The sequence below is a fragment of the Botrytis porri genome (assembly GCF_014898465.1).
Source record: "Botrytis porri strain MUCL 3234 chromosome Unknown BPOR_002, whole genome shotgun sequence".
Classification (NCBI taxonomy): Eukaryota; Fungi; Ascomycota; class Leotiomycetes; order Helotiales; family Sclerotiniaceae; genus Botrytis; species Botrytis porri.
The window spans coordinates 350,422-377,297 of NW_024066076.1; the positions used below are offsets into that span (position 1 = coordinate 350,422).

The following is a 26,876-nucleotide window of genomic DNA, read 5'->3' on the forward strand; positions in this document are numbered from 1 at the left end:
TTCATGGAAGAATAACGTCCAAGCGTGCAAAGTATCGATAACAAATTAGGGCCATCTATTTAACTGGTAGAGACTACAGAGTAAAGCGTCATCCTAAAAAAGCAAGCTATGGCTGCGCCATTCAGAGGGAACAAACTTAGAATAAAAACCTTAATCGCGCAGAAGTTATGCGCAGCAGATAGGGAAAATCTTTAATTTAAGAACGCTCTGATGTTACTCCGCTATATTTAATGAAACTTTCGAATCTCTGACAGCGCTTGGGAGCAATGGTTTCAGATCCGGGATTCTGTCAGATAGAAAGTGACATTACTGCTTAAGCCGTTTGTCGTGTCTCGATTTGGATTGAGCTTACCGGATCGTATTAAGGTTTAGTTTCCGTACTGACGCATACTTCCCGGCAGTTCGGGTAGACCTGTGTTAGAGGATCAGGACTAGTATGTACCCTTGCATCGATGGCAATACAAGTGATATGCCAGTAGTGAGCTATTGGGAACTAGGGTCTCGAGGCGCAGAGGAAGACTGATGAAACGTCTAGAAACTACATCTGACCAATGGGCCAATCTTAGGATGTCTTTGATTAACTCCGAATACTCTAGCTGCTGTAATATCCGAAACCAATTGTTCTATCAAGGTTGAAACCAAACACGGATTGATATTGTGCACGGAGAAACAGGATGAATTGGCATTGTTCCTGCGTAGTTTCTTCCATCCATAAGTTATCGGGAGGCCTCTGCTTTTCTCAAGGAAACCATTATTTCATCATACGAACCTGACTTCAGATTCGGCAAAAGAATTGATTCGATCGAAACTTTAACATATTCAACTGACAAGATGGTTAACACTGGAAAACCATCCAGAGGATGCTATCTCTGCAGATCTCGGCGAGTCAAGGTCAGACGTCATCCTCAATACAGCATGTGAGAAGTACTAACACAAACCAGTGTGATGAGAAAAAGCCAGGCTGCGGTAATTGCCAAAGGTTGAAGCGCGATTGTCCTGGATATCGACCAGTCTTTGACGTTATGCATCGTAACGGATCGAGTTCGACACAACGCAAAACGTCTCATGCAATTGCAACTACAACAGCCCTTGCTACAATTCAAATGGCTCGCTCTCACAACCGGAGTAAATCGGAATCTAGTATGACGCCCTATACACGATGGAGACCAAGGCAAAACTGCAGTCCGGAGGTCCAGAGATTGGTAGAAGCAATACAGAATGGAACACAATTGGCATGCCCGCCTTTGACAGCGGCATTGGAAGAACGTGCAATCTGTTTCTTTCTTTCCAATTATGTTTTGATTCCTCATGGGACAGTGAGATGTGGCTTCCTCGGCTTTTTACTTCCATTGATGAAGCTTCAACCTTCGGCTGTCTTATCAGATTCGCTGTCTGCGGTAGCTTTGGCTACCTTCGGAAATCAACCAAATGCAAGGATGCTAAAGCCAAAAGCCGAGCAGGCCTATTTGAAGGCATTACGTCAAGTCACTAACGCCATAGGCGATCCTAAACAAGCCGCTGAAGATACAACACTTGCAGCGGTTATGCTACTTGCGTTATTTGAGGTTAACATTCTCCAAAAAAAAATTGAAGATGCCGTTGCTAACTTTGAGCAGACTATGGCATATAGTCTAGTGAAAGAGAATGAAGGCTGGAACACTTGGAATTCCCATGTGACTGGTGCAACAACCCTCTTGAAGATGCGCGATGTAAAAGGACCGATGTCTCCGTTGACTTTGGAATTGATATGGACTGTGAAAATACACTTGGTACGTCTAAATTTGTTTGCGTCATTGATTGGATCAGTCGGTTAATTTATGAGAACAGAACCTGAGTTGTCTTCTCAACGGAAAGCTGTCCGATATCCCAGCAGAGTGGAATGAAGTCCTTACTAAGAAAAGAGACCTATCCAGGGGCGGCCGGACAATGTGTAATCGTCTTCAATCTAAAGTTGCAGAAGCTCGTGTTGAATGTGATGAGCTCATGGGCAGCGCGAAACGTACTCCTCAAGACTTCGAAAATGTCCTGAATTTGATGCGAAGAGCTGAAGCCATAGAACAAAGCTACTCGGAATGGGCAGAATCAATGCCACCTCAATGCAATTATAAGTCCATAGGATGGATCGACGCTATACTGGAAGAGAAACTTGCCGAATCGAAATATTTTCCGGGTAAGATTGACAAGTACCACGAAGTTTGGATAGCCCATATTTGGAATTTGTCCCGAGGATCGCGATTACTCAATAATAGTACTATCGTCCGATGTGCTGCCTGGCTATGCTCACCACAAGATTATCGAACTACTGTGGAGTACGAGAAAGCTATGATAGCCGGAAAAGAATTGATTCGGGACGTTATTGCCAGCGTCCCTAATTGTCTCGGGGAAATACCAACAGCTATGGATATCAATATCCCTTCTGAGCACAGCTTCGCCTGCGGAGATGAAAGCGATTCCCGTGCGAAAGGTCTATCTGGACTTTTCATTTTGTGGCCTATGTTTTCTATCGCTACTTCAGACTTTGTTACCGATTCGCAAAGAAAATGGGTCCTAGGAAGGATGAAGTATGCGGCAGAAGAGTTGGGGGTTAGCCAAGGATCCACTGTATACTCAGAGGTGTGTGCATATGGTGGCAATATTTGTAAGTGAAGTTGCTAATCGGTATTATAGCAAAAATGTTCTGTACGAATTCCATCTTCGATGTTAGAGAAAGACGGCCTCATGCCTTCAAGGGTAGAGGAAATCTTGAATGTTCGGATCCCTCCTATCCAACAATCCTTTGAGAATGTTGACGAAATCTGGACCGAAAGGACCGATAGATTTTCTCATTATCCAACTCCAAGCCCAACATCGACTTCTGCGTGTTCGCCGAAGGCCCAACACGATTGGACATTGTTGAACACTGATTCCCTGGATATGAATACAATGAACAATTGGCCGCATCAAACTCAGTGTGATTGGTTCAATCCAGATTTGGATACCAACGTCATCACCTCAGCAGAACCAGCTCAACAAACGATGGCAGATTTGCAAAATCTTTATTCAGATTATCCAGTTCAATCTCAACCAGACAGAATATACCACGAGAGATTCACAGAAGTATGCAACATATGATAAGGACCGACCATAGATGGAAGTTTGGATGAGAATATGACGAATTATATGATAGGTGTTATTGATGTCACTGGTAATTGGAGGTTGATTTTGGAGTACATTTTGTGAATTTAGCCGTCCTGCGCTTATCTACTTTTAAATTTAGTGTCAAGTGGAAGCGGTAGAAGCGGGAGAAGCGAGAACATTAAAGCTTGGCGAGATTTTCCAAAAAAGCTACAGCACTGCTGCTATGTATCATTATTATTGTAAACAACGTTGTACATTACAACAAAATTCCAATCATTTGGATAAATCACAAGTTTGATAGATTTTTCCGTGTCCTGAGACATTCGTCGCTGCTAGATTACTCCGAAGGGAATGTCATGAACATGAAACCGTGCCAATACACATGATACATTTGATCATCAAAACATAGTTGGTGGAGAGATACAAGAATCCAATCACAATCAAGTTTCAGAACAAAACATGGACAAGACCCCTTCTAAACTTTGATCTCTCTGATGCAAACTTAAACTTGATCTTAAACACTGCCGAAGCATCCGTGGTAGCTTCATTGGCAACGATCCCTCTAATAAGATACTTACATAATGCTGGCGCACGCATAGAGAGGTTTAATTGTGATAATCTCTGCGGTAGCAACTTCAAATCCAAGCCCGTCGAATAGGTGAATCTCATCAGGTTCTTAAATCCAATCGTACAGATGCACGTGCACACACGGTTGACGATGAAAGGGATATCGCAGATCATAGGACAGAGTAATAAGCCAACCACAACAAGACAACTTTCTTGAGAACATTGCCTCTCACCAACCGAATACTACAATTTAGATCCCCCACCAGGATATTCACAAGATGTAGAATCCAGCCCCCCCGATTACCTAATCCACACACTCCGCATACTCAACCTGAGCTAACCACGATTAGCACTGGGGTCACGATAACACGAGTGGGGTTCTTAGATAGTGAAAGCCGATAGCTAACCGTACATCTTGCGGGGATGGAGTCACTTTAGTACTGAGCGTTTCAGTCATTTGTAAATCTAATAAGAAAAAGAAAGAAAAATGTCTTATACTCCGAGCACACAGCCGTATTCTAAGTATATAATCTATATTCAGATCGAAAAGAACAAGAACCAAACTCCAACACGGAATTATCAGCACATGTAAATAACTGGGATAACTTTAGCGATGACTACATCACGAGAGGAAATGGCACTCAGCCTGTCAGAATAATGGATGTCCTAGATAATAAATGTCATAGTATGGCTACCTAATAAGTTCCTAGTATGTATATTAGACATGGTCATGATTCTCTGGTTGAATTTGCAGTTAGTGTTCCTTCTTGTATCGCAACATATCGGTGGCCCCGAGTGTAGCCTATGAAGCCTATGCTATCGGCCTTTACATGAGGCTGACTTTGTTGTGCTTTCCTTTCCGCCACCGCAATATTTTAATCAAAAAATCAAGAAGCAATATGGACTAGCAATGCAAGTTGAAAAGGAGTTGAATTGATCAAGGGGAATCTGTTGTAGAAAGAGGGACGCCTCGCCCAATACACCCAATAACCAAATACCAAAAGAATTGTATCCAAACTCCTCATGTCTCCTAACAAAATCAAATACCGCCAGTCCCTAGATAAAATATGCCACCCGCAATCGCTGACCAGGCTACCTAAAATATAACGCACCTCTGCACCCGTGAAATTGTAATGATATGTTCAAACCCTCAGCGCATGAATGTGCAAACCAAACCCATCGATTTATATCAACGTCCTCCGTTTGTATTTTTGTACGCAACCTATTGAGGAAACATTTGCTTGATTTCCTCATCGCTCAATCTGATTTCAAGAACAGGCTCGCGCTTTCGTTCGAGCGATTCGAAATCGGATTCCATATAGGAGGGGAAGAATATTTCTATCGCAACTTATTAGCATATTAGGAAGAAGGACCATATGGCTTTCTTACCTGGGTTCCAGTCAAACCCTTGCGAAGAACGAACGCAAGTGATCTATAAATAACATTCGTCAGTACATATTCAATCATTGCAGCATTCTCACGCCGCAGGATAACGTACAAGTCGTGGTGTGCCGTCGGGATCTCCAATATTAATTGTGGTATGTTCTTCCTTTGCAAGTGCTGTGCCTGAAGTAGACATGTTAGTCATGTTCTCTACTGATTGACATGAGAGTGATGATCATGTCCGAAGGTCCGTAAAATTCCATCAATTCACAACTCCTATCTTCCGGAAATGAGATCCCAAGCACCAACGAGGTAAACACTTACTCAAAAGACTTCTTCTCCTATCATATCCATATCGAGTATTTGGAGAAGTAGCAGCTGACGATGGTGATTGTTGTGATGTTGTAGGAGAGCTTGAATATGACGAGGAGCTGCTTGGGCTCGCTGTAGCAGCAGCCTTGTTGGAATTTCTTGTTGGAATCGTGATAGATGACGACATGGTTGACAGTTTGACGAGCTGGACGTTGATGGATTTAGGTGATAATCAAAGAAAGGTTGAAAGTTTATGAAAGGGCTCTTTCTGTCCCAAATCAATACTCAGCGACTGGGTACTTTCCAAAGTTGTTGTATATGACTTGATTTGAGTCTTATGAGAATGAAAGTAAACGAGAGCCTGGAAAGATAGATTAATGTTAACATGAATACCCCCCCGTATTTGGTGGAGTCACAGATGGGGCTGACTAGTGATGCGCTAATCCAAAATAAGCACAGCGTAGCAGGGTTCCCACCCAACTGTCAGATATGATTTAGGGCCTTAGATATGAGGCAAAACTAATATCACGTGATTGACCCGGTGATTAGCTAAGCATGGTTCAAACACCGAGCCAGCCTTGAGCTTCAGCTAGGCTAACAACTACGCGCGCCTTCTAAGGACTTAAATTGAAAACGAATTAACAACATCATCATCATAACCATCTTCCACATCTCGCCACTACCATACATCCGCATTCAAATCAAACCAGCAGATCTTCAATATGGGTGACGTTTTATTAGAGAACCCTGCGACTCAGGCTTTGCCCCATCGAAAACCATTACCATCCTCGATACCAAACATAGATTCGCTGGAGGGCTTAGGAACAGATGGAAGTGATGAATATTCAACACTGAAGAAGCTTCAAAGGCACTTGGAGTCAGTATATTGTTGGATAGATCCTCGAAAGTGAAATGCTAACTGAGTGTTACAGATATATCCAACTTCAAGAAGAATATATCAAGGATGAACAAAGGTATGCGATCTGAACTCTATCTGTGGTTTGTACAAGTACTTATCATGATTACTTTAACAGAAGCTTGAAGAGGGAGCTTGTGCGAGCTCAAGAAGAAATCAAACGTATTCAAAGTGTTCCTTTGGTGATAGGGCAATTCATGGAAGCTATTGATCAAAAGTATAACACACCCTCGTTCATCTTTCCAGCAATTGGTGATACTAATACGTTGAAAACAGTACTGGTATTGTACAATCATCAACAGGATCCAACTATGTTGTTCGAATTCTATCCACCCTCGATCGCGAACTTCTAAAACCATCCTCCTCTGTCGCTCTCCACAGGCACTCCAATTCGTTAGTCGATATCTTACCTCCCGAGGCCGATTCATCAATTGCCATGTTAGGTGCTGATGAGAAGCCCGATGTTACATACGCAGACGTTGGAGGACTCGATATGCAAAAGCAAGAAATTCGAGAAGCCGTTGAACTTCCATTAACACATTTCGACTTATACAAGCAAATTGGTATCGATCCACCACGAGGTGTTTTACTATATGGCCCACCAGGAACAGGAAAGACTATGCTTGTCAAGGCAGTAGCGAATTCGACAACTGCAAACTTCATCCGTGTCGTTGGGTCTGAATTCGTACAAAAGTATCTTGGAGAAGGTCCTCGTATGGTCCGTGATGTGTTCCGTATGGCTCGTGAGAACTCCCCAGCTATTATCTTCATTGATGAAATCGATGCCATCGCCACGAAGCGTTTCGATGCTCAAACTGGAGCTGATAGAGAAGTTCAACGTATTCTTCTCGAGCTTTTGAACCAAATGGATGGTTTTGACCAAACTTCCAATGTTAAAGTCATTATGGCCACCAATCGTGCCGATACTCTCGACCCTGCTTTACTTCGTCCTGGTCGTCTGGATAGAAAGATTGAGTTCCCCAACCTTCGCGATCGCAGAGAGAGACGGTTGATCTTCACTACTATTGCGTCGAGGATGTCATTGTCACCTGAGGTCGATCTTGATAGTTTAATCATTAGAAACGATCCATTATCTGGTGCTATTATTGCAGCTATCATGCAAGAAGCTGGTTTGAGAGCCGTCAGAAAGAATAGATACAATATCATTCAATCCGATCTTGAAGATGCCTATTCTAGTCAAGTTAAGGGTGCACAAGAGGTATGTATAGAGCTGAAATTTTCATCAACTCTTAGCGTTTCACGTCAAAATATTCTAACATTTCCCAGGCCGATAAATTCGACTTCTACAAATAGAGGAATGATAATCGCGAAGAATAAAGTGGGGAGAAGTGGCATGGGAGCGACGTGGAAAGTGAAAATGCCTTGAAATGTGGCATTTCTGAAAAGTATCAGATGCTACATTCATGCTAGGCTTTTGCAATTGTACCAACATACCAAACATTACGTTGTAGTAATGATCTCTGCAATGAATGCAGGGAACTTTATACAAACTGCATGAATCTATACCCTTTTGACATGAAATTGAGCGGTTTCGCTAGATGGAATATAAAAGATTATAAGAGGCAACTGTGAAGTAAAGTGTGATGCGTCGACCAACCATAAAAGCTCATATAATGACTTGATCTATGGCATATCTGATACGAATTTTGAGATATGCATTCATACTAGGTAGTAAGGAAAGATAAGTTGTTCTTCAAGTGGAGGCTAGGGATTTGATGCACCGCCAATTCATCTTCACTCATGAATTGAGGACTGAATCCTAAGAGGATGAAATTCTATACTTATCGAAAAGATTCACCACCGGATTTTACCTCTCCAAATTCCTCTAATATCTCAGAACTTCTTTTGGGGGAATGAAAATGGTGATTAGAGACTCGAGAGGGCAATATGTCTCATTGATATCAACACTAGGTAGTTATGACGTTTGGATGGCTTTAATGGTGTTTGGTACTTGATGTGTAGATCTTCGTTGGCTTGTTAAGGAGCTACTAGATGGGTAGATTTCAAATATGTGAATACCTAGTATTCTTGCTGTGATGTGGAATTTAGAAATGCATTCTTTGCATTGATGAAGTATGCATTTTATCATTGTTTCAGTAAGCCAAACCTCTTTCAAATTACTCGAGCAGTCAACTAACTTACGAGTTTCTCCCCTAAGCTCCATAAGCTTTCCTATTGTTGATGTTTAACTTTGTAGAATCCGTTGCTGGATTACTTTGACTCTGATTCCGTACTTCCACACTTCCACTGCGCTCAAACTCCTCGCTTGTTCCAAGTCCTGCATTAATCTCAATATCTTCACGAACTGCTTGTTCAAATTATCCACTTTTTTTATTCCTCCAACAATATACCTGAGCCATCGATCCGGTATCGAATTCAAGCCAAACTTGTGAATTCACATTCTCTCGACTTTGATAATAGAATAGAAGTCTCGCGAGGAAGAAGCAAAGTAAAGTAGACTTTTCCCTTTCCGATAGACTTCACCAATGTTCAACAACAAGTCTATATACTTCATTGCACGATTCATGTTTCGATGCGCATCCATACCTTAAATAAGCAAGGCGAGTATTGTCTCAAGAAGAGTGCTGAGGATCCTAAGTGTTGGTTTGTGAAAGACTCTCTGCGTCACTTTGAAACTCTTAGGCTCAGTTCCGCTCATTGAGAAGCGGAAGCTGATTGTCAGGGGTTTTTGAACGCTTCTTCTTCGTAAAGTTACTCTTGTCGAATCTTTGTTTATTCGTCTCTTTTGTCGCGGGTTTTAGGAATATTGAGAGAGGTTATCCCATCGTTTTCCCGTTTCATTCTTCGCAATATTAAGAGGGGAATAAGGATTAAAATGTCCCCCCCCCCCCCACCTAATCGTAGTCCTTTGGCAGATCGGATGAGAGCTATTTTTCCCTCGATATTGATATTGGTAATCTGGTGTGACTATCTTGTCTTAATAATCAATCACCTGGTTATTATATTACAAGTATATGTGGTACCAGGCTATCCGTTTCCAAATGTTGCGTATGGTCTATAAAAATCAGGATTCAGGAGACAATTATTTGTCTCGCAAGGTAAATACATTTTGAGCACGAGGTTTTCGACATTTGCTCAACCTGGGGTAATAAATAACGAGTAGTCTCTTCTCGCATGATATAATATCGCCGATTGTCAAGTAAATGGGTGAGAACCGATACGAGAAATGTAGGAGCTCGAATACTTGGATTGGGGGAAGCGGTGCTGTCGATATATGAGATGAGAGTGTAGCTAATTTGGGGAAGGTTTTAAGTTTGCGTCGATGCGCGTTAGGAAAGGGAAAGGAGGGTTGTTGATGGTATCATATAGATTGATGGAGATGCCAGGGATAAGCAAGATGTCAGGAAAGTTTATCGAACACGCCGGTGATGAGCTAGATTGGTAGGACTGGGTGTTGAGGCTGGATTTCTATGGTGGCTACCTAGGTAGTGAGAGATTTCAACTTGATGGTAGTACTGCTTTACTACACATTTTTTCATAGAATCATAGCTAGTATTTTCAACCAATAGTGGGGTATAGTTCTGTAAATGCTAGTTTCCTATTCAACGATAGCGACATTGATTCCACGTATTTGCATAGCCCACATTCCCCATTTGCTAGGAGATTTAATCTTATCCTTAAAGCATTCCTAGTACACGAACCACTATCGCTACCGCTTAGCCTCAGCTTCACGCTTGACCAGATCTCAGGCGTCTCAACCCAAACACTGCCTCGAGTCTCAGACTTCGGTATTCATGAGTTGAGATTACTGGTAGATATTATCTATTCTCTTACAATTCGCTTAGTGAAGAGAATAGAGTTATCGTGTCTCGGCACATATCAAAACTGACGAAGAACAATTCCCATGTCTATGAATAACCACTCCTTGCTTGTTCTTGGGCTAAGTCCTAAGAGAATGGTAGACTTGCAGGATCGGAGACGGATTCAGCTCTGGGATAGTCAGTTTGAATGAACACGAAAAGAGCAACAGGAGCGATCCGAAATGAGTAATAGAGGCTGTAAGAGCAGAAAGTTCGTATACGAGAATGATATCACAACGTACCTACCGTACTCGAAATCCATATGCCTTTCAAAGCCATAGCTATCGTTCACTAGTATCGAAAGCCTTGAATCCTTCGCCTTCAAATGGAAATTCTTCGTAGACGATATCCGAGTCGCGCATATCTTTAACCTGGACTTGCATCCAACGCAACATTCTCTCATCATGACGTTTGACACGATGAGAGTGATTATATATTACCATGGTGAGACCGATCGCAGTCACGGGATTCAACCTCTTGGAAGCTTGTCTTTTTGCGTGATCTAACCAAGCATCTCCATCTTCTGGTGGAATGCTCGGTTTCAGTAGTATCTTTGTATCTTGAGGCCAAGGGAAAGTTCCAACCTTTGAAAGATAGGGGTGTATATTCTCAAGGGTATGTTTACCTGTTGGGTTATTTACTACAACAATATCCCTCAAATTCTCCCGGACTTTATTGCGCAGGATCTTGAGTGCAGGCGCATAGGCTAGCAGGTGCAGACTGAAATTGACCGATCTATCTACAAGGAAAGGATTGCTCAGCGCAACTTCAAATTTTGATTGTGCGTGTGCAATATTAAAGAGTGTCTTTCTGATAAATTCAGTATTCGAGGTTCCTAATCCGCGCACGAGTTCCAAATTAGGCATTGCTTGTGTATGAACCCTCGGTGCATAGATGTCTTTTCGAAGATTTCTCAGCCTGAATTCGTCAAGGGGGCTTAGGCGCACCATAACGTTGATGAGTCGTCCGAATGGCTCTCTGGTTTGAGGAAAGAATGCTAGTGGTAACGGCATAGTGACATGAGTTATCAAACCAGGAATATATAAGCTCAATCATCCAAATTTTCTATGCTCAAGTTAGCCAATCTCTTTGCGACCGATTGGGAGGTATTACTATAGTTGAGAGTAGTGCTTCGACGTCAGACTCCAATCAGCTGACTTGTGATTCAGCTTTGAGACAAAACAGAAGAAGCCTTGTTCAGAAATAGCAAGAAAATATAACTCTGATTTGGTAGCCTCTTATAAAACACAAAATCTCGGCTCGCTTGTATCTCGAGCGTGAAAATTGACACCAATTTTATGTTTTTCCCCAAAGTTTTTTTAACGACCGGTTGGGATCAAATTGACAAGATGTGGTTAGAATGAAGACAATCAAATACTCTCCATTAACCGGAACCAATTTATAGATATAGATCTGACTCGATATATCCAGGTATTTCATGTTGTTTTTGATGAGAAGTGTATAAAATATATCCTTCTAGCTGACTAATCGAGGATCAATATCCAGCCACAATCGAGCCACAAATCCATCTCATCCATGGATCACCGCAACATGGTACGAAGACAAGCTAACCCAGCGAATCCATCTTTACTTCCAACATGCACTGCACATATTTCAATCTTTTCCCAACATCCTACTCCAATCCTCCTCTCTAATTAACACCATGCTCCGGTGCTCCTCCCTGAGGACCCCAAATACTCCTCTCTTGCAACCATTCCAACTTTCCACTCTGCTTATCCACCTTCCCAAACATAAAGCTTTCAAATTCCGTATCCTCCCCATCAACTTGGATAGTTCCCGTCATATGCGCTGCCAAACTGTCTCCATCGCGGAGGAATTGATCGCTATGTTCATCCGAGTCAGCTTTTCGTATATATCTCAATCTTTCTCTGCAACCCCCCCAAAGAGTCAAGACTACCTGCTAAACTCAGGAGATACCAAGGTTAGATAACTTACACAACAGGTTTATACGCGCCAATCTTCCCCCTCCACATTTCAATCCCCTTGATCCAATGCTCGACATCTGATTTCTGTCCGTTCATCACATGATAGAATGTAGGAGTTGCAGTAGCTTCTGCATACATTTTCGCTTCAGCAGGTGAACCAATAAGACTCTCTTCCATTGCGCGCTGGAAGCCTTCGATTGTGGATGTATATTCGGCCATTACTTATTCAGATTGAAACTTTGAGAAATCACTATAGTCTGGAAGTACTGTGTGAAATTCCCTTCTTGTCTTTCTTTTCCTTTTCGAAAGAAAATTATTGATGATTCTTGCAAATGACGAGGAAGCTGGTCTGCTTATGGTGCCAGGTATCTTTGCTGCGCCGCAGAATCAACAGTTGTACTGTGAAGGTGACGTCCGCAAGTGGATATGCGGGGTATATATATAGTGGAAGATGACGCTAGTGTTGGTTATATCTTATGTGAGAAAGTAGCTCTCAGGATAGATCAGCAGCTTGTGGTGTTTCTGTTGAATCAAGACGGAGTGATATTTAGTTTATGACAACGATCTTCTTCTGAGTGGGCATCTTCTTTACATATAGTTAGTGTAATGTCAAGGTTGTTCGAAGTCTCAATCTACTAGTTCTCAGTATATGCGATCTCGCCCATTATCCTTCCTCCCTCCTCCTCCTCCTCCTCCTCCTCCCCCCCCCTCCGGCTTTCTCCTTCTTCCAATTGAAATCCAATCCACTACTTCTTTCTCCTGGCCCTCCCAGCCAACCCCTTTTATCATCCCAATTCAACCTGTCTCATCTAACCCTTTACCCCTTTCCCTTCTACTCCCATCAAAAAGAGGCAGAATAATCACATCCACACTATATCTTCCCTGTTCCATTCTATCCGTCTAATCCCCGACTTCCTCAACTAGCATAATGATACTCATAAAGTTTGAAATCATGCCTTTCTTTACCAGTATTACTATTCTCCAGTCTCCGATCATGATCTCTATCCCAACATCATGCTTTCCGAATCAAAAGATCACATACCCGAACTTCCATTATAACCAATACCTCTCTCTCCGGTACTACTTCAACATCACCAAAACACCATGAACAATAGATCCCCAAGACCTCCCACATTTCAAACTCTCGTTCATCTGCCACCAAATTGCACACCATAAAAACTGGATACTCTACCTCTCCTTTCCCATTCATTAAAAATTCCAATCAATCGCCATCTCTATACTCTAAACTATGAATCTATAAACCCTAAAGCTAAATCTCCAATCCCCAGATGAAGATATTCCAACTTAACATTCATCAACCATCACGATTTCTCGAATTTTCTTTTCCTTTTCCTTCTCCAGCTAATCTCTATATCATATCCCTATATCAAATTCAAACTCAAATTCCACATCCAAGCTATCATCCAGAAGAGCTTTACCAACTTCCAAATATCCATAATTTTCACCATCCTCATCAATCCTCATCAATCTCCATCAACATTATTCAATCCAATCCATCCATCCATATCTTCCCAATCAACCTCACATACACCCACATCTTAAACTCTCACCATATACTTATACTCTAGTATCTATATACCTACCTATTTCCTCATTCTTCTCTCTCATTCCACCTTACCTCTTTCCCTCCGACCAATAACTAGCTGATATTAAAAACTCAATATTAATTATTAATTTCCAATTTTCAATTACCAACTCCCAATTCCCAATTATTAACTTTTAATCATTTTTTTACTTGATATATTATAACTCTTTATTGATCAAACACTACTTATTAAACACAACCTAGTATCTACCTAATACCATCTAAATATACTTCATTCGGTTGAATATATGAATAGATATATAAATACATAGATACATAAATAGACCTATTACCTTCATCTATTTAACTATTCATCTATCCACCTACGCACTCATCTCTCAAATTATTCATTTCTAAAACTATCAAATCAATACAAAGCTCTTCAATTATCAATCTCAATATCAATCTCAATCCTCATTATAATCTATTCATTCATTAATCCACCCATCCATCCATCCATCCATCCCATCCCATTAAAAATATAAAAATCACACTATCTACCCATCTACCTACCTTATCAATTACCCAACTCTATGTATTTTTTCCCCCTCCCCTCTCTTCTAAATATTACATTTTATTAAGTAAATATGATTAAATTCTATATATCAATACTACTGAATACAATACCCCTCTTCCCCCTCAAACCCTCAAACCCTCAATTTAAAATACTTCAGCCTCTATAAAAAACCTCTCTATCTATACTCTCAAATCTCAATCCTAATTTAATATACTTGATTCTATTAAAATCTCTTAATTCCCAACTCCCAATTCCCTAACAAATCCACAATCCTCAACACAATCAACTCCCCTCTCCCTCTCCCTCTCCCTCTCCCTCTCCCTCTCCCTCTCCCTCTCCCTCTCCCTCTCCCTCTCCCTCTCCCTCTCAATCTTTTTCTACCTCTATTTCCACTCCCCTTTTTACATATATACAAACTTCTCTAAATCTATATTTTATAACAATCTCAATTAGCATAATTATATATATCAAATACTATCATTCAATCATCATATCATAAACCACTATAGTAACTCCATCTCATATCTCCTCATCCCCCATCACAAGACCTCCATTTATAAATATATACCTTCCTCTCCCCAGTATGCGCGGAAAAACACGCACAGATCACATGGCATTCTCTGTAAGGTTAGCTAGTACCTAGGGATTTCTAGTTTTGATGATATAGTTTAGACAAAGGTAATTAGTTCCTACCCATTCTATTATATATGATACCCCCTGTGTATTACAATTACACAAAAGCTTCCTAGAGCTTCTCTCCTTTCTCCTCCGTTAATAATACTACTTTCGCAAGAACATTTCTACAGTATTTGCGAAAGCTTACTCATTCTATAACTCTACCGTCCACCCACCTTTTACTCTTTTGTATTAGTCAAACCAAAACAAACCAAACCACACACTCTTACACCTCACCTCAGCTCTCCCGTTACCTAGCCAGCACTATTATCAAACACCTATCCCATCCAAGTCCTCAACTCCCCAAGATCCTCCGAATTACTCTCTACTAGAGTACATCCAGAGATTACAGGTTACAAGTTATAGAGTGAGAATTCATAACTGAATACGTACATACAAGCTCGAAGATTACCAATCCATATAAGTGTCTAAACAGACAGTGAAATGGAATCTTATAATCTCATCTATTACAATCAGGGATCACATCTCTTCACTTTCCACTTTCCACTCGTCACTTATTCATTTTGCAACCTGAAAACTTTAGATTTCGTTTCCTCAAATTTAGATGTATAAGTTTTCCTTCCCTGTTGATCTATTCTCGCTAATATCTATCCACTTCGAGGTCTCCATGTACTGTATCTGCAGAGACCATATAATTCATCACCACCCCTACATCCTACATCCTCCCATCAAACACTCTAATCACTATCCTCCTCACTCTCCTCCTCATCTTCATCTTCTTCCTCACTACTCTCCTCACTCTCCGCCTCTCTTAACCACTCGACAAACACCCCAGTCCTCTCCCTCACCTTCTTCATCTCCACATCCCCACCTTCTTTTCCATCCCCTCCACTTTCCGTCTCCTCCCACCATCCCAAAATCGCCTCTTCAGTCACCACATCCCTCTCATACAGTTTCTGACAAAGACTCGCCATAACCGGCGCCCCATTTTGTTTCCCCACCAATCCCTTCTGCAAGCAAACGAGAAATTCCTTCATTCCCCCTTCATCCCTCTCAATACCCACCGCGACCTCCTCCAAGAATTTCTGTGCACCCGCTACACTCAATGCCTGCACCGTTGCTTCAACTGCTGTTTTCGTTCCGGCCGTCACCACTTCCGCTATGAATTTCGTGAAAGCTGCTGCGATTGCTCGACGGATTTGATAGTCGTCCGCATCATTACTTAATCTCAGACCCATAAATTCCAACTTCGCACCATCGAAATCTCCATTTTCTCTTAATGTATCAAGAAGACCTTGAACAGCATCATGATGGAAGGATTCCGAATTTCCATGTTCGTGTTCATCATCCGATAGTGAGCCTGCAAAACTAGAGTGACGGGATCGGGTATCAACTTCACCGGCTGAAATTTCGGATGAGATGGTAGAGATGGATTCGCTAGAGATATTGAGATGTGCGGTTGAGTATATGAGACTAGAGTGAAAGGCACTAGATTCTTCATCTTCAAATTCTTCTTCATCGATGAATTCAAATCCTTCTCCGCCTTCTCCAACGATTTTAGGGTCGGTGGGTGTGTCGTCATCAGACTCAGAATCATCCTTTCCTCTCTGTCCGGTTGTGATACGTGATCCTTTAGCGATTTCTACTCCATCAGCTATCCTCACGCCAAATGAAAGAAGTGATCCTTCACTAATCTTGCATTTTTGCCCAATCAAAACATTATTAGCAACTATAGTTTGCTCTATAGATGATCCATCACCAATGATGACATCATCCCAAATATAAGCATTTTTAATGGTGACATTCTTCCCGATTCGACATCCTCTACCAATAGTACTATTGGTAATTGTCGAACCATCTCCTACACTCGTACCTGCGCCCAATACAGTTCTTCTACCAATCTTGCAAGTTCGAGCTAATATGACACCATTTTCCTTGCAAAATCCACCTCGTTGGAATTTATATGTTTGTCCTGCGACTAAATTGCTATCTGGAACAAGAGGGTATGTCCATCTTCCCAGAACATCCTTGGTTATAGCTTCATAAGCTTGTAGATTAAATGCTCGAGCTGCGTAATGATCTGTTACAATCTCTGTATGAATAGTCTTTCCATTTAATTCATAATCTTTCAATACACCATGTAAGAAATGTCTTCTAGGAACCTCGTAGTCGAAAGATTCCGCCCATAATGCTAGTACATCCGGTGTACAAATATCGATACCACAATCAATAAAATCCGTTCGAATCTCTATTTCGGAATTTTCTGATATAATATCCGGATCAAGACTCAGATATTTATTCGATTGAAGAGGGTTCATCTCTTCATAATGAAGACATCGGTTTTTTGTTGGATCCAAAACAAAAACCGGTGTAATACCATTCGACTTTGTTCTGTGCTCGTCCAATCCAGCTGATCTCAAAATCATAGTCATAATAGCATTTTTATTCGCATATCTCCTTGCTCTATGTGCAGCCAACGCAGCATCAATTGGTAGATTCGAGACCAAATCCCCATGAACCAGTAGAAAATCCCCCGTAATCCAATTTCGCGCGTCCAAATCCCGCATCGCATCCCCAACCGAGTGAGCCGTAGTTTTAACAATCATGAGTTTGCTGAAAGGTGACGAGGGCGAGGTTTGTGGATCCCATTTGGAGTTATGAAGGTATTCTTCTACAGATTCGGTATGTGCACCACAGTATATATAGATATCCGCGACACCGGACATGGCAAGAAATTCGAGCGTATATTCGATGAGAGGAGTATTGGCTAGAGGTAACAGACACCTTGGTGTGTTCAATGTAAAAGGATTAAACCTCGTCTCAAAGGAATCGGCTAGTACCACAGCTTGCAATGTCTCATCTCTCTCGTCTTCTTTCTTTCCTCCACCTGCAGCAGCACCCTTTTTGCCTTTAGAAGCACCTCCTTGTGCTCCCTTTCCTCCGACCCCGCCAGTATTCTTGGTGGACTTTGCCGATTGTGCCATATTCGTTTGCTCGTGTATCTCGTTCTTTGAGAAGGGAAAAATCTCTCTTTATGTGCGGGATGAATAGATAGTATTTCGGTTATTATATTTCGTAGAGGAACAAGATTATACTAAGAATTGAGTCCCTTGTACAAAAATATGTTCCAAGTTTCAATAGTTCTTGGGGGTTGATTTGAGAAGATATAAATCCAAAGTTAATGAAAATGGAGGGGTAGAATAATTTGTTGCTTGGTTGACTCATTCACACAGCCTTTCCATTCATTAGCTTACCTAGCTCGCCTACGATAGTACTTACAGTATTATTTAGTTTTCTTTGTTAGCATTTGGTGGGGCTGTGGCCTTCCGTAATCATTTCGTGCATTTATTTCCATTTCAGCCTCGTCTTGAGCCTCGTCTTGAGCCTCGCTTCCTTGAAGGTTCACTGCATATAATATCACGAGTCTCTAAGAATCTAGACCTTCAGGTGGGCTGACGATCTAGATTTCTTATCATTAACCAAGTGTGTATAAAAGCCAGCTCCATCCCTTCACGCTCATCATTCTCATATCTCAAAAATGTGTCAACTTGGGTGTTCAATTTTTTTTATATTTTATCAACCAAAAATCCTATAAATGGTTTCGACCGTCAACAAGTTTAGGTAGCTAAATAGCTAAACTCATTTTTTCAATCTGTCAGTTCTGAGTATCAAAGTACCAAGTTCGATGACCTCAACATTTAGCCAGACATGCGTCGGCCTATCCGATTTTCCGGCTACTCGTTCATCCATACAAACGACAAACGCCCCCGTCCTGTCCCATCCGATTCCAGACCAAGCCATGCCATGATTCGCATCTAAGTTTTCTAATCATTTAACACACACCGAGATGCCTTCATGGCACGCCGGATATTGTTCTCGTCCGACCGTCCTGCTCGCGAAAGAAGTATAATAGAAGCTAATATCTGAGCTTTTAATGTCCAAAAAGTTTGTCCAGCAGCGATTAGATAATTAAATCTAAATCAGGGACTGAGAAAAATATACAAATCAAAGACCAATCGAGTCAATAGCGATGGGGTGCAAAATCTTTAAGAATTGATCTGTCGGATAGATATTTAACAGAAGAGCATGGAACTGAAGGAGGTAACTCAAGATCCTCATCAGGTAATCAAGCATTGTAGCTCGTGCTATTCTTGCTTGATCGAACAACAAGCTTTTTGAAACGGTGGGCTCGTGTTTTTGAAATAAAAGTTAGCAGTTGAGAAAGAGATTTCAGCCTTGCTGGTAGTTTCCAGGCGGGGCATACATTCTCTGGCGTTTTTGATCAGGATTTCCATCCGGGGTACTGGCACCACTTATATCAGATATGCCTCTCCTGTGTGGAGGTCTCTGATTACCTAGACCGGATAGAGGCGCAGCGAAACCAGATTGAGAATGAGGGTGGGTTGGAGTCACAGAATATGATGGGTCTCTCATGCCATTAGTAGGCTGCATATAGCTACCTGGGGCCGAGGGTACAACAGGAGACCCCCCTGATAATTGAATTGGCGACTGCCAAGATGTAGCAGTTTGAGGTGACTTTCCAGAAGCGGTGTCATCTACTATGGACTGAGTAGCAGTTAATTGGCCCATATTTAAACCCAATGGAGGGTGAGACTGTGATTGAGTTGGAGTAACAAATCCACCCGGATGTGACATTGGTCCGGGGCTTGAGAAACCGATTGAAGGCGCATCCTTTCTGAAATGAGCCAAGTGTTTCTCAAGTGCTTTCATCATACCCTCTTTCGTGAAAGGTTTGGGTAAGACATCGTTCATACCTAGTCGAGTCAGTATTGGAAAGATGAAATGTGTGTGTGTGTGTAATGTGACTAACCGTAGCGGAAGTACATTTCAATGTCATCAGTTCTAATGTTTGACGTCATTGCAATGATGGGAATATTTGCACGTATTTCTCGTATGCAAACAGTCGCAGACACACCATCAAGGTGCGGCATAATAATATCCATTAAAATAAGATCAAAATGATTCTCTGCACCAAGGTTGATTTTGCTTACTGCCTCGAGGCCATCACGCTATTGAGAGTAAGTTTTGAATGCACAACTAAGCGCACAAACGAGGTAAAGACTTACTGCTATATCAACTCCACATTCAAATGATTCCAAAAATTTGGTTCCAATTCGTGCGCATACCTGATCATCCTCTACCAGTAAAATCCTGGGCTTCCGTTCACCCCAAATCGAAACCATGCCCTTCTTACGCGGGCCGGGTGCACGAGGAGGTTGGGGCATCAGCTCGGCGGGGGGCATACTGTCCCTTGGCATCAATCCTTGAGGGGGGAGAGCGTATGGGATGTTATTGACATGCTGTTGATCGATTGGATCAATACCGACTATAGCACCAACAGGATAGACCAAATTATCCAATTCTGATTTGTCCATAGAATAGCCTGTTGTGGGGGCATTCACTGACTCTGAAATCGGAGGCATTGAAACAAGTCCTCCTGGATCATTTGGAGGAGTTGAGTAATCTTGTCGTAAATGATAGTCGTGACTCATTTGTTCCAACTCTTTGCTGGGAAAATTCTCGGCCGATAGTTGCCCAAGAAGGCTTCGAGCTTGAAGCAATGGAGTAGACGGGTGACCATCGTCTTTAGGTCGACCGAGCATGTTGGGTCCACCACCGTTCGAAAGCCCTGGAGCCCGACCATTTCTTCGTTGCGCGTCCTGGCCAAATAGATGTCCAACGAGACCATGCATAACTCCTTCATGGTTTTTGATGAACTTTTGAGCATCGACAACTTGTTGTAATAGCATCACGTTGAGCTGTGCCAAATCCTGATAACTTCGAGATAGACCCTGTAACTGTTGTTGAGTGGCGGCGAGTTGATTACTCAGGAGATCCATTTGCTGTTGAGCATGAGCCGGATATGTTTCTTCACTACTCTGAGCAACTTTCCTCGGAGCTGGTGCCTTTCGTCTGATGTTATCCAGTGAATCCTTTTTGTTCGCTTGAAATTCGGGATGTTTGAACTCCCAAGCCTGTATATAAATTAGTTCGCCGCCTTTGTATAGTTAGAAAAATACCACGCACATTTTGCCCATAAGGAGATTGTGTGTTATCCTCATTATTCTGTCGGACCTTGTGGAAATCATATTTGTTGAGCTGCCTAACAAAACTAGCAAAGTTGCTGTGTTTGAAGTGCTTCGGGAGGATTTGTTTGGTAAATTTCTCGTTCTACATCTTCATATTAATAACAGATCAAGATAGAACGATTTCCCCATTTGAAGACGTACTTCAAGAACCACAAAACTCTCTCCTGCTTCACCCCACCGAACTATACTTTCGTATGTTGGGTCTTCGAGCATCCTAAAGATTTGGCAGCATTAGCGGTTTGTCGCATGAATAATCATCCAATTAGAACATCGAACGAGCTATTTTCTTACTTGTATAATTTTCGGACCTGTGAAAGATATGTTAGTCATTGAACATATTTCAAATATTTGCGCCCATCACGTCGCGAAAGGTGCAAGTATAGTGTGTGTATGTATATACTTACAAAGTCGCTGGAATTGTTGGCGGAAGGACCAGCCATATCTCCACCCTTCTCCATCATATTTGCGCGGGAACCTGTCCGATGACAGGAATATCAAGCGATATTATTCCCTTCCCCCCAAAGAACCTGATGTGTCGACGGCGATGTGGGCGAGGATAACCTCTATATAGATAGAGACGGGAGTATATATAAAAAAGGGACGATGATTCCAGGTACCTTAGTAGTACAAATGACCTTTTTCTAGATGCACGGGCCGTCGCGTCGGTCGAAAATAAATAAAAAGAATGCCTTAAAAGGTGTTAAAGTGTAATAAAAGCTGTCGGCCAACACACACGGTTAACGGGAAGTCATTCTTGGAGAATCCCGGAGGATTATTTGAGAAACGAGATTTGAATGATGGTACGGGTGATGTGGGTGATAAGGTGATAAACGATGATGTTTTATTCCTGGGGTATCATGTACGGATTCTCGAACGGATTATGGATAGCGACTTACAAGAATAGATATTGAAGAGAACAGACGGATTGATATTGAAGGGGATACAGACAAGCAATCTAGAACGGGAAGATTTTCTAGATCTCAAGAGGTCCGGCTGTGCGTATGTGTATGTGTATGTGTATGTGTAGGTTTGTGTGTGTGGTTCTATTAAAAGGCTGCAGATCTAGAACTCGAGGAACGAGAGAAGGAAGGATAGAGGAAGAAAGAAGGTTTGATGCGTATATCTTTGGTGCGGCTGCCCTTTTTTTCTTTCTTTTCTTCTCTTCTCTTCTCTTCTTTTCTTCTTCTTCTCAAATTAAGCGTGACATTATAGTTTTCCTAAGTGTGAGGTGTATATAGTATGGTACGACGTGGGATGAGAGAAAGGGTAGTGCGGCTGGTGCCAAATGATATATAAAATGAATGATACAGCACGGAGTTGGGGAGTTGGAGGGTTGGAGGGTAGGGCGGTAGGGCGGTAGGAGAGTTGGAGGGTAACAGGCGGGCAGGCGAGTAGGCGAGTAAGAGGTAGAGGTAGAGGTAGAGGTAGAATTCAAAGTAAATCCAGAGTCTAGAGTAAGTCCAAGGTTCAAAGTTCAAAGTCCCAAGTCCCAAATCCTAAATCCTAAATCCCAAATCCGAGAATTGGTGATTGATCCAGCTAGTTGCTACAATTTAAGAAACCACGATAGGTATTAGGAAATACTTCGTCCCATTAGCCAAAATATCAAGTTTAATCCTGGTGTAGTGGAGATTCCTTTTGAAAGTTTAAAAACTTGAAGATGTGATTGAAATCATATTAGTCTTGACTGGGAAGTAGACCTTACCTATATCAGATCAACTAATACCAATCTGGCTGATGGTGGGTGGACCAAGGGTGTGCTGGAAGCATTGATGAGATGTGCATGGAGTATTCTCTCTATCTTTCTGCATAATCATGGATGATACTCGAGTCACTTCCTCGCTCAGGGTCACTTATCACTTTTTCTTCTTGCCCTTTCCTCTGTCTGTGACTCTGTGTTGTGCTGTACTCCTGTCTGTACCTTGTCTTTGTTCTTTTATTTGCCGATGAAAACTGTCCATGAACCCTTGGATATCTTTGGACGGGACCAGCTTTCATTTTTCAAGTAATCCGCAATGAGAAAATTTGTACTAGACTCGAGACTCGAGAGGGAGGGAGTTCGAGCTCAAAGACGAATTAGGTGTCGAGAAAAGGGTGAAAGGCTGCGTGAGTGTTTGAATGTTTGTGTTTATATCAGGGACCACCTCTTATTAATTTATTGATCTTTCGGAAGAGATCCCCGAGAGTAATAATATTTTAAACTTTACGCATTGGATAGGATGAGAATAAAAACCTTGAACCTGGAATACACGGAGGAATATTGGCAAGTGAAGTGGTAAGTTGTAGATTTCATTAGATACATAGCACGCAGTTAATAATCTGCATCTACCTGGGTATCGGTATAACAACCTAGCAAGTATGTATATACCTATGCAATCACCAAAACCGATTTGAATCAAGACTTGGAGAGAAAGAGGCGTGATCATGTAGCGGAACTCTCTCCCTCATTGATCTCATTGCCGACCAAATCCCCCCCCCCCCCCGTATCTCTCCACTTGATGTGTTGTTAAATGTTGAAAAGTCTTTCGACGCTGTAATGTACCAGCCAGTGAGTATTGAATCATCAAAGCCTGTGATGAAGGGGCTCGTACCGAGAGAAAAGCACATGCCACCATGCCACCATGCCACCCACCTATGCACCTTTGAGCCACAAACCAAGTACTAGGTAGTAGGTAAGCAGGTGTACGGAGTAATAAGTACGATGTAGGCACCTGGAGAGGAATACCGGTACTCGAAGTATTGTTTTATAAAAGAGGTTCTCTGATTTGATACATGAACTCCTCCTCCCTTTCTCACACAGTGCGCTTTCTTGTCATGAACCATGCTAATTACTTGGTGTTCCTCGACCCGAGCATGTGCAGGTAAGATGTTGTGTTGTGTTGTGGCAATTGATCGTCACTCACTCACGCATTGTAATTTATCACCACATTCGGATTTTCTGATCGAAATTCTGTTTAGACGAATCAGAGACGGATGATATTATTCATGTGAAAGAACTCTTTCTTTCATACTGTCTGTTGGAAGCAATCTTATCGCATGAACAATAAATCGACCTTTTTGTAACTATAGGTAGATCCTTCCCCTTTATCTCTTTTCAATATGGGTTCGGAAGGTGAGTTTGAGTAAAAGTACAATAGCAATGGGTCATCGATCCGACGTTTTGAGTTCTTCCCCTCTCGGTCCCGTTTGTTCTCTAATTTATCTATCGGTCAAAGAAGCAGAGTGTCCACTTTCCCGCGACGAGCTGAGTGCCAAAGAGCTGGGAATGACGCAGTGGTAGCCACAGCCGAGGGGTTACGGTCACATGCCATCAGTGACCGGTGACCAGTGACCAGCGACCAGCGACCCTTTATGCATACCATACATACGAAACATACTGACGGCTGCACAGTTGCGTGTATACTTTTCCTTGGAGATAGACACTCTGTGGGCGTTGCTAAGGGGTTGAGAAAGAGGAAGACGCGTGGAGGATCGTCTTCGGAGTGTAGACACGAGTATATATCTATATAAACACAATGCACGTAGCTACTATACTCGGTAGATGAGACGAATGGGCTCACGTGAGAATCATGCTACTTATCAGCCCAAGGTGAGAATCATGAGTGTCATGAGTATCATACTGCCTGCCTACCGTATCATACTGCCTACCGTATCACGCGTGTCTTCTACCTACTCAATCATCCCGATTTTCTACCTCGGAACACATCTTACTACGAGCTTCATTCATCGGCTGCATAATCATTCATGTGAGTAGAGCTAAAACTTTCTCGAGATCTCTTACAATATTTTATGTCATTTGAATAATTAAGACTTCCACCACTACTACTTCGCACATCGCAAAATCAAATTAAATCGGTTATCGGCTTCTCAAAAGGATTTTTTATCTCGGGATATCCACTGATATTCCATCCACCCCTCCACCTTAAAAAGTCTGTAAATTCTTATCGGATTATTTATCCAAAAGGAACAAAAAAGAAAGGATCTTCTGTGGTGTCTCCATACTTAACCGGCGCGCATATTAAACTACGGACGCATGAGAGGGGATCCACTGATCGAAAAAAAAGAAGAAAAAGCAGAATCATCTTGTCATGCTTGGTGGCTTGCTTACAAGACAAGACCCCTCCATGAACTTCTATGTCTTGGCTACTCATCTTATTACTGTACGCTGTCGAGTACAACTACCTGAACATTGTCCTACACTGTATACACATGTTTCTTGATTCGCAGAGCTTTCCCTACCCTTCAAACATAGATGCTCGCCATCTTCTTCCTTCTTTTGATTCTCGGAATATAACCCATGCGGGTTCACGGGAGCGACTGAGGAACCTTCAAGCCAATACGAGTACATCTCACCCAGACTCCTACTTGTACAGTGTACCCAAATACCATCCAGTGATGATCCTTTCCAGAGTTCAACAAGCATGCATGCATCGTCTACTCCGTACCCCATCCTTGGTCGATGAAATGGGAGTGTGGAGGGTACAGACTCAGCGCGAAATCCTACTTTGTAGTATTCTCGCTTTAGTGGAATTTTCGTTCTTGTGTTTGTTCGACGATAATTACATGTGGTGTGCGCCACAGAAGATGCCAAGTATCTGAAATATCACGGCGTTGAATTGTATCTACACCCTCCAATTTCCATCCGCCCTCGCTCCCTTTGGAGATCAACCGTTATCACGTGTCTCGAATTATCCATTTCGATTATCTAGTCGAATCCTACTTCATTCTTTCGAAAGCCTCATAAGATCAGCCAAATTCTGTATTCCTCCCTATATCATATTCCAGTGATATTTCTTATTGATTTACTAAGCTCAATTTATTCTCGCACTCAAGATGATATTTGATGGAATGAAATGTTATTGCTGTTGATGGTAAACATTCTACTCTCTTTACATTGTGATATTAACCGCCGCCATCTACTCATACTTTGGCGTATCGGTTCGAATGGCAGGAGACCCGAGTCCATACAACATAGGAGCTTACTCGCCAGGTAACGCGATGATCACTTCTCTACTAATGTATCCTTCCTTCGCCTACGGGATGTCGGACATGATACGACAGATCGACTTGAGGGGTTCAACAGGGTCCAACAGGGAAGTATTGTAAGGTTTGTGCCGGCGTACAGAGCTGAAGCTGATTTTGCTATCGTTCGGTCTTCGCGCTTTGCTATATCCCCCAAATCCGCAATCCGCTGTCAAAAAGTTCCTGGTCGGATGGCCGGCATATCTCGACTAACTAGCGAAGGTGTGACCTCGAGCCACTAGGGGTAAATTTCGTTACATTGGTGGGCAAAACCAGTTGAGACGAATCTTTGAGACGACGTAGCTCTGGAATTCTATATGAAGGCTTGCCGGATCTCAACGAATGTTATATGGAAGAATGGTGAATTAGAGGTCTACTGGTCGCAAGAACAAAACCAACTACCCCCAATCTATCAAGTCTTCGCATCTCTGCACGCTATTCGCAAGCGTTCTCTAACTCCTTCCAAGGTCATTTCAGCTAGAGAACCATTTGCTAGCAAGTCCTCTACACCTTTGTACGCAACAATCTTATCCTTCGATTTCCGCCCACGAATAACTTCTAGGTCGGTCTTTGGACAGTCCAATATCTACATAGGTATTGTTAGGAAATCATTCAATACTCAGATTGTATAGAATATATTAGCAAAAATAGAACAAATAACAAAAACAAATCCATACATGACTCAAAACCTCGACAACTCCTTTATTTGCTTCATTATCCCGTGCTGGTTGGGCGACGCATACTTCGATTGAGGAAGATGTGTCTGAGAAGGCTTTTATTCCTACTCTTGATGCGTTGGAGTGTGGTTTAACGTGACAGGTTAAATGTATGGTTTGTTTAACTATCTTGAGAAAACCACCTGCGGCATTCTTCATTGTTGGAATGATAGGGGAAGGCTATTG

General features: G+C 42.1%; 8 protein-coding genes across 8 annotated transcripts; 2 read left to right on the forward strand and 6 right to left on the reverse strand.

Annotated features, from left to right (window-relative positions):
* Positions 1–831: 831 nt before the first annotated feature.
* Positions 832–3,111, forward strand: EAF01_001189 (uncharacterized protein; the record flags this gene model as incomplete). The annotated part of the gene is made up of 4 exons (XM_038909439.1): positions 832–891; positions 942–1,769; positions 1,828–2,613; positions 2,668–3,111. 4 exons carry the CDS (start codon positions 832–834, stop codon positions 3,109–3,111), a joined length of 2,118 nt encoding a protein of 705 aa, XP_038774251.1.
* Positions 3,112–4,594: 1,483 nt separating this feature from the next.
* On the reverse strand, positions 4,595–5,733 carry EAF01_001190 (uncharacterized protein). Its single transcript, XM_038909440.1, has 4 exons — positions 5,392–5,733; positions 5,183–5,250; positions 5,074–5,116; positions 4,595–5,022 (listed from the first exon to the last, which is right to left on the reverse strand). Exons 1-4 carry the CDS (start codon positions 5,564–5,566, stop codon positions 4,907–4,909), a joined length of 402 nt encoding a protein of 133 aa, XP_038774252.1. The 5' UTR covers positions 5,567–5,733; the 3' UTR covers positions 4,595–4,906.
* Positions 5,734–6,101: 368 nt separating this feature from the next.
* EAF01_001191 (uncharacterized protein) lies at positions 6,102–7,609 on the forward strand (the record flags this gene model as incomplete). Its single annotated transcript, XM_038909441.1, has 5 exons — positions 6,102–6,256; positions 6,312–6,353; positions 6,414–6,512; positions 6,572–7,514; positions 7,583–7,609. 5 exons carry the CDS (start codon positions 6,102–6,104, stop codon positions 7,607–7,609), a joined length of 1,266 nt encoding a protein of 421 aa, XP_038774253.1.
* A 2,809-nt stretch (positions 7,610–10,418) lies between these two features.
* On the reverse strand, positions 10,419–11,150 carry EAF01_001192 (uncharacterized protein; the record flags this gene model as incomplete). The annotated part of the gene is made up of 1 exon (XM_038909442.1): positions 10,419–11,150. The coding sequence occupies one exon, from the start codon at positions 11,148–11,150 to the stop codon at positions 10,419–10,421; it is 732 nt and encodes a 243-aa protein (XP_038774254.1).
* A 638-nt stretch (positions 11,151–11,788) lies between these two features.
* Positions 11,789–12,302, reverse strand: EAF01_001193 (uncharacterized protein; the record flags this gene model as incomplete). Its single annotated transcript, XM_038909443.1, has 2 exons — positions 11,789–11,981; positions 12,094–12,302. 2 exons carry the CDS (start codon positions 12,300–12,302, stop codon positions 11,789–11,791), a joined length of 402 nt encoding a protein of 133 aa, XP_038774255.1.
* A 3,277-nt stretch (positions 12,303–15,579) lies between these two features.
* On the reverse strand, positions 15,580–17,826 carry EAF01_001194 (uncharacterized protein; the record flags this gene model as incomplete). The annotated part of the gene is made up of 1 exon (XM_038909444.1): positions 15,580–17,826. The coding sequence occupies one exon, from the start codon at positions 17,824–17,826 to the stop codon at positions 15,580–15,582; it is 2,247 nt and encodes a 748-aa protein (XP_038774256.1).
* Positions 17,827–19,072: 1,246 nt separating this feature from the next.
* Positions 19,073–21,413, reverse strand: EAF01_001195 (uncharacterized protein; the record flags this gene model as incomplete). The annotated part of the gene is made up of 7 exons (XM_038909445.1): positions 19,073–19,617; positions 19,674–19,872; positions 19,930–20,838; positions 20,891–21,034; positions 21,094–21,166; positions 21,244–21,260; positions 21,357–21,413. 7 exons carry the CDS (start codon positions 21,411–21,413, stop codon positions 19,073–19,075), a joined length of 1,944 nt encoding a protein of 647 aa, XP_038774257.1.
* Positions 21,414–26,386: 4,973 nt separating this feature from the next.
* Positions 26,387–26,849, reverse strand: EAF01_001196 (uncharacterized protein; the record flags this gene model as incomplete). Its single annotated transcript, XM_038909446.1, has 2 exons — positions 26,387–26,560; positions 26,652–26,849. 2 exons carry the CDS (start codon positions 26,847–26,849, stop codon positions 26,387–26,389), a joined length of 372 nt encoding a protein of 123 aa, XP_038774258.1.
* Positions 26,850–26,876: the final 27 nt, after the last annotated feature.